At 33.7% G+C, this 8,060-nt stretch overlaps 2 protein-coding genes across 2 annotated transcripts; both read left to right on the top strand.

Moving 5' to 3' along the window:
* Positions 1 to 693: 693 nt before the first annotated feature.
* Positions 694 to 1,583, top strand: LOC143601523 (uncharacterized). The gene is made up of 2 exons (XM_077078914.1): positions 694 to 863; positions 956 to 1,583. Exons 1-2 carry the CDS (start codon positions 694 to 696, stop codon positions 1,581 to 1,583), a joined length of 798 nt encoding a protein of 265 aa, XP_076935029.1.
* A 604-nt stretch (positions 1,584 to 2,187) lies between these two features.
* LOC143601522 (uncharacterized) lies at positions 2,188 to 2,580 on the top strand. Its single transcript, XM_077078913.1, has one exon. The coding sequence runs from the start codon at positions 2,188 to 2,190 to the stop codon at positions 2,578 to 2,580; it is 393 nt and encodes a 130-aa protein (XP_076935028.1).
* Positions 2,581 to 8,060: the final 5,480 nt, after the last annotated feature.

Genomic DNA, 8,060 nt, shown 5'->3' with positions numbered 1-8,060 from the left:
GTCAGAAACATTCTCTGACACCTCTTATCCTCGTACGCCGTTTTCCGGCGCCGTCTTTCCGGCGCTGTCGTCACCGGAAAACCGAGATCTCGCCGGAAAAGCGAGGTCTCACCCATTTTTCCACCGTTTTCACCGTTGTTCATCCCATTCAATACAGGTCCGAGCTAGGGTGACCCCTATGTTTGTCTTTTTATCGGTTTATACCCGATTCCATCCGGATCTCATGAATTTAACGATTGAGGGTGTCACCTCGTCGTTTCGCGACTAGATCTAGCGGTTTAGGATCAATATAATATCATAACGTTATTACCTCGGATCAATGCTCGGGTTTTCTTGGTTATTTCGGCTAGAGAGAGAAATAGAGAAGGGGAGCTTAAGTGTGTGTTTTGGATAGTGATGGATGAGAATGAGGGAATTAATGGATAATTATGGTATTTATACCAGGGGTCATGGGCTTAAGCCCGTGGTTTTTCTTCCTTCCTTATTAACCCAAGTTCATTGCCCATATTTATTTAACCCAGCACAAGCCCATCTCATAATCACTAATATTATTATTTTATTAACCGAAACCGGAAACGAGAAACGGGATTTACAGGGATACTGAAAGACACCGGAAAGAAAACGGTCACCCGAGAACCCGAACGAAATCCAATAATGTGAATCAGAAACCCGGCGAACATAAGCGAAAGTGGAATGGAAACCGTGGAGGATAGTACAAGAAGAATTTTGGAGCTGGACGGATGTTTTCTACTAATGCGAGAGGAACCGGAGGAAGCTTTGGTCAGACGCCTTCGTGCAACAAGTGTGGGAAAAATCATACTGGTGACTGTTGGAGATGCAATCGGTGCAACCGGTTTGGTCACGTGATACGCGAATAATACGCCAAGATCATACCATCCGGTTCAGGAAACCAAAACCTGGGATGTTTCGAATGCGGTATTGTAAGACATTACAGGAAAGACTGTCCTAAATTCAAAAGTCAAAACACCAAGGGCAAGGCATTCGAGATGAACGCTAAAAAGGCCCGGAAGGATTCATCTGTGGTCACCGGTACATTTCTTGTCAATAATCACTATGCTTATGTGCTTTTTGATACTGGAACTGACTTAAGCTTCGTTTCCAAACAATTCGAACCTCTACTAGGAAAAGAAGCCACTAAGTTAGATACCAAATATTCTATCGAATTAGCTGATGGAAAGTTAACAGAAACCAGCGAATTCGTACGTAACTGTACTATTGTATTAGCTAACCTTAAGTTTAATATCGATATTTTACCCGTCGAATTAGGCAGTTTTGATATAGTCGTTGGAATGGATTGGTTGTCCAAGAATGGAGCTGAGATAATATGCTCAGAAAAGCTAGTTCGTTTACCAATCCAATATGGGGAATCCCTGGCCATCCAATGCGATCAATGTAATCCCGAGTTAAAACTCCCCAATATCACAAAAACATGTAAGATGCTATGCAAAGGATATCCGGAATTCCTCGTTAATGTAGTTGATGCAAAAGCCAAAGAACGGAAAATAGATGATATCCCTATAGTCCGAGATTTTCCAGAAGTTTTCCCAGAAGATTTTCCCTGATTACCTCCTCAACGACAGGTTGAATTCAGAATCGATCTGGTTCAAAATGCCGCTCGGATAACTCGATCTTCGTACAGATTAGCACCGTCGTAAATGTAGGAGCTATCCAATCAACTTCAGGAATTATTAGATAGAGGATTCATAAGACCAAGTTTCTCACCTTAGGGAGCTCCAGTCTTATTCATGAAAAAGAAAGACGGCTCTTTTAGAATGTGTATCAACTACCGAGAACTGAACAAACTCACCATAAAGAACCGGTACCCACTACCGAGGATTAATGATTTGTTTGACCAATTGCAAGGATCTAGTTATTACTCAAAAATTGACTTGTGATCCGGATACCATCAATTGCGTGTTGCAGATAAAGATATTCATAAAACTGCTTTTAGAACTCGATATGTCCATTATAAATTTCTGTTCATGCCATTTGGTCTAACAAATGAACTCGCTGTATTTATGGACCTAATGAACAGAGTTTATAAACTATACTTGGATAAATTCATGATAGTATTCATCGATGATATACTTATTTATTCACGAACCTAGGAAGAGCATGAGTAACACTTAAAATTAATTCTAGAGTTACTGAAGAAAGAAAAATTATATGCCTAATTCTCTAAGTGCGATTTCTGGCTTCGAAAATTCCAAAATCACCGATCAAACTAGTCTGGTAGCATATCGACTCGAATTGCCTTCAGAGCTGAACGGAATACACGATGTGTTCCATGTATCAAATCTGAAGAAATGCTTATCCGAAGAATCACTGATCGTTCCTGTTGAGGATATTCGAGTTGACAATAAGCTTCGATTCGTCGAGGAGCCTGTAGAAGTCATGGACTTAAAAATACAGAAGCTTAGACGAAATCGCATCAAGCTAGTCAAAGTTCGTTGGAACTCAAGGCAAGGTCCTGATTTCACCTGGGAAAGACAGGACCAGATGAAACAAAAATATCCTCACTTGTTTCCAGTAGAATCTGAAGTCAACAACACTTCCTAAACTTCGGGACGAAATTTCTTAAATGAAGGGATTATGTAACATTCGGCAAAAATTTTCACTAATGTAATCATGATTAACATCATAATATCACTTTATTAATAAAATCCTTCTTTATTAAGATTCTAAATCTTACAAAGTCAACAAAAAGTCTAAATTTCGACACGTAACGAGAATAACGTGTAAAAACCTCGGGCAGCGAGTCAGAAAGTAAATAAATCATTAGAATGATTAAATAATCTCAAAAATTCAAAGTATATTTAAAACACTAGAAACGATGTATAAACATAATTTAGGAAGGCTCGACTCGCGAAAACTAGAAATCAGTAAGCAAAAGCCAGTACAGGACCCCGAAAGGACCCAACACAAACTATTTTCAGAAAAATAGTTTTTATGGTCCATACTTTCAGGAATTTGATTTCATTCAAAGTCAGACAAAAATTATTAAAAACGGGATTCATTTGAATATCTAAAACTCGCAATACGTTAAATGATTAACCAAAATTAATTAGTTTATAAACCAACTCTTCACCTTACCCCCCCCCCCACCCATGCCACCTCACCATCACCTCCCTTTCTCCCCAATGTCCTCCTTCCAAGTCCCATTGCCAATCATTAGCCTTCTAGAAATGTTGTTACACACGCAACCCCTCCACCAATCACCCTATACACTTACTCACCACTCTACACACCTCCCTCTCCTTAAACCTCACAGCCAAACACCCTCACACACACACACAAATTCAATATTTACATGAACATATTCAATCAATAATCAAAGATCCATGGGGAATTAATCAAGAACAAGGAAGAACAGGTAAGATAGGAAGGAGATTAGGAAGGAAAATCACCACATTCACACCCACAACACTTTCATTCTCATCATCAAATCCTCAAGAACACAAGTAAGTTTTGATTTAAGGTTGATTTCCAAGATTAAAGGCATTAGACTTTATGTTCTTAAGTTAGATTGGAGCTTGAAAGTTTGAAGAAATGAATGATCATGTATGTGTGTGTGGGCCATATGTATGTATGTGTAAGGGGAGGGATTAAGCTCACTTATGCATGCATACATTCATCATACATTGATTGTTAAGATTGATTATAATTGTTATTAAATTTCTTGATAATTTGATATAAACTTGGATGAACTTGATGTTAAGGTTTGATGATAGAATGGAATTGGGTGAATCATTGATCATTAGTTTGATATTATCGACTAGAATCATTGAATAGTTGTTGTTAGAGATGAACATAAGAAGAACTTGTTCATAATTAAAAATTTTGGGGATTTGTGATTCTTGGATTAATTAAAAGATGTTGAATGAATTAATGAATCAATAAAGTGTTATGGGATGATATAATTGAAAATGAAAACGGGTATATGCTAGTAAACTCATAAAACCACTAGTTAATACTTGATGATTGTTAAAGTTGCCAATTAAGGAAACATTATTCATTGAAAAGTTTAATTGTGGATTTTAATATGAATACTTGGCATGAATGTATTTAATGTGTGATGAATTGTAGCTCTTAATTAAGATAGGGTACATGGTTGAAGTATAGATTAGTTTAGCATATTGATTAAACTATCAAATACTTACTAGAAATGGAAACTTTGTTAATTGGTGAATTGAAAGACTAAAACTTGAATAGAAACATAGGATTCATGAAACTCTATAGAACTAGTTGAATGAGATAAACTAAAGTTCATACTCGATCAAATTTGAAAGATTGAATTAGGTGGAATTATTAAAAGTTAAAATTTACTATAATATGAAACTTTGTTAGTTAAAAACTAAGGAAATCCATAAGAGTACATGAACAAATGATTTGTTTGTATTATTGATGATTATTGAATGATTTGGTTGAATGATGTGATGAATTAATAATAATAATAATAATAATAATAATGAACACAAAAATTAAAAAGACTTACATGGTCACACATGTAGAATCTTCCAAAATGGAATAAAAGGAATGTTGTTGTAAAGTGTTGTTTTGGCTTGTTATGAAATCATAATAAAAGATTTAAATATTGACTTTTAGGATTAGATGATAATGTTGCACAAATAAGAAATGATAACTTGATTTGTAACATTGTTAATGAACATAAATATTAAGTTAGAAGTTTAAAATTTTGGTTTAAATGTGTTATGTGGAAATATGTGATCAAATCTGGAAGTTTGGATGAAATGTGTGTTATAATATGTGTAATTAGTTCATAGGATAATTTTTCTACGCTTATTTGATTTATTTTACTTGTCGGTAACTTTAACGGTCGAAAAATCGGCTATGAAACGTGAACCGACACGACTATTAGGGACTCTTTTAAAACAGCCCATAAAGTTGTATAATACTTATATATAACATAAGTTAATATATAGGAAAAGTACAAGATAACAAAACTTAGTCCTAAACGGTTCGTGTCGCGAAAACAGACACGAAAACGTTTAAAAGTTGCTATTATAAGAAAATATTAACAAAATTAAAAATAATATATTTTTGCAAAGTAATTTATAAAACTTTACTAATATATATGTAAAAATTGTTTTTCAAAATTTAAAAGTTATATTTTATACAAAAAGTCGAACGATTCGCTTTTAAACGCAAAACTGACAAAACCGAGAAGATTCATTAAAAAATAAGTAATTAATATTTTCTTAAAACTTTCCAGTAACTGAAACTTTAATATTTTATTATTATTTATATATTTTATTTTATTTATTTATTAATTTATTTAGTTATTAAAACAATAGTTAACGAAAACCGAACTTTATGTATTCGTTAACTTAATAGGAACTTACTTGCTTGTGTGGACATTAGATTAGGACTAATAAACTTAATAGATTTTTATAAACTAAAACCAAGTTTTATTAACAAAACATGTACTAATATGGACACGAGATATTTTGGAACGAAAAGCTTCTACAGTGAGTTTCTCTATCGACCCTGCATTTTCAAAATGTTTTTATATGTTGTGGGGGGGAAGCATATTCTTTATCGATTTTTATTATTGAATTTTTTTATAAAGCATTTTATTTTACAAATAATTTAAAAAGTGGGATGAGTCAACAATTGGTTAGATAACTGTAACCGAATTAATAAGGGCACAGAAATATTGGTAGATCTATCGTGGTGACGCCCCCATTTCCCATTGCGTTGGGTTAAAAATGAGAAGAGTATGGTATGTTTCGAGTTATCAATTGTGATAATCATGCACTTGTTGTATTCCTTGCTAGCCTACAACAGTACGATTTGTTTAAAAGGTAAAATGTTTCGTTTTTATGGTAAGTTTGATTGTTGAGAATTATTGAAAGATAAAATTACCATGTTAAAAGAATGGTTGGAAAGACCACCACCGTTGCTTGTGGTAATGGATTAAGATGAAAGAATGGACGTTGAACCATGGTACGGAAAGAATTAATATGAATTCGTACGTTATTGTTTTACTTGATATATTGGTATAATGTCGTTTATTATGATTTTCATGATGAATTATATGGAAGTTTCGATTGAATTATTTCATAATATTATAATATATATGTAAATATATATATATATATATATATATATATGTAAGTGTGTGTATATATATATATATATATATATATATATATATATATATATATATATATATATGTTATTTTCAATAAAGAGAGCTCACCAACATTCGTGTTAACGTTTATTTTTAATATGCTTTTCAGGTAACTGATGGTTTCGAGGAGACGAGGAGAAGAGAGTGGTTTGGGTGTTTGAATAATAATGAAACCAGTATTTTAATAAACCGTGCAGTAGCACGTGTACAACTCTGATATTGTGATGAATATTTTACTAAATAAAAGTTAATCTTTTATTACTAAATATTCTTCGTCTGTTATTATTGGCTATTGGCATCTCTCACGACCCGAACGACTTAAGTTAAAGTCTTCTGTTGTCTTAATTAAGATTTTCGGGGTGTGACATATAAAGTGCATATATGTGTATGTATACCGTATAAGTACAAAGCGTGTATGGGTGTATGTATACCGTATAAGCATAAGGCATATATGTATGCATGTACACCGTATAAGACTAAGGCGTATATGTATGTATATGGTCGTATATGTATAAGTATGAATGTATATGGCCGTATATGTATATATGTGTACCGTACATGTATATAACGTATATGTATATGTAGCCGTGTATGTATATAACGTATATGTATATATGGCCGTGTATATGTAGATAACGTATATGTATATATATGCCCATGTATGTGTATAACGTGTATGCATGCCGTATGTATATGTATGTATGTCGTATACGGATGTAGGATGTGTATATATACGTCGTGTCTGTATATATGCCGTATATGTATATAGGACATGTATGTATGTATGTATGCATGTATGTATGTATGTATGTATGTATGTATGTATGTATGCATGCATGCATGTATGTATGTATGTATGTATGCATGCATGCATGTATGTATGTATGTATGTATGTATGTATGTATGACGTGTATGTATATATGTCGTATATGTATATAGGACATGTATGCCATGTACGACGTATATGCATGTATAATGTATGTGTATACATGACATATATGTAAGTATAACGTACACGTATGAAAGCAAAGGATATGGACATATACGGTATATACGCTAAAAACAAGGAACCGATTAATAATGAAAGGTAATGACTAAAACGAGAAAGACCTAGAAAGAAGAACCAAGGACACAAACGAGCACTAGAGTAGTAGTTAACTTATGTGGCTTTTTTACCGTCAGTCGTGCACAGCTCAGGAAAAGGATTGAGATTAGCTCTGAACCTAACAGAATCCAGGTAAGTTTCTAGCCCATTTCTTTATTATGTTTTCGGTGTTGTGTGCATACTCGATGTGATTAGTTAATACACTTACCTTAAGTGGTAAGTGTATGATATGTGAATGTGTTATGAATGATGTATGAATGAGATATGAATGTGGTATAAATGACTTATGAATAATTTAAGAAAATTGAAGAATTGTATAACAGTACATAAATATGAAAGTGATGAAATGAATGTATGATGGTATGGTTGCATGGAAAGAGGGCACCGGACCCTAATAATATCCAAGGATGGAGAGCACCGAACCCAAATAATATCCGAGGATGGAAGGCACCGGACCCTTATAATATCCGAGGATGAAGGGCACCGGACCCTAATAATATCCGAGGTACGTAGGGCGAAATTCTCTTTATAATGTAAGAATAGTTATGAATGTGCTGAGTATATATAAAAGAAAGAAAGTATGAAAGAATGAAATTATGTATATATGAAAGAATGTTAAATATGTTAAGTACGTAATACGTACCTTCGGGCACGTCTATATGAATGTAAAGTATGTTATCTGATTAACTAGAACTCACTCAGCGTAGCTGACTTTTAGTATGCACGAAGGTAAATAGATTAAAGGAGTTGGCTTGAGGAAGACACGTGGCATGATCTGA

The sequence above is a fragment of the Bidens hawaiensis genome, unplaced genomic scaffold (genome assembly GCF_021521415.1).
Source record: "Bidens hawaiensis isolate Kalapana, Puna unplaced genomic scaffold, B.hawaiensis_p1.1 tig00056640_1, whole genome shotgun sequence".
NCBI lineage: Eukaryota > Viridiplantae > Streptophyta > Magnoliopsida > Asterales > Asteraceae > Bidens > Bidens hawaiensis.
Note: the sequence above shows the minus strand (reverse complement) of the source record. Positions and strands in the feature narration are given on the sequence as shown.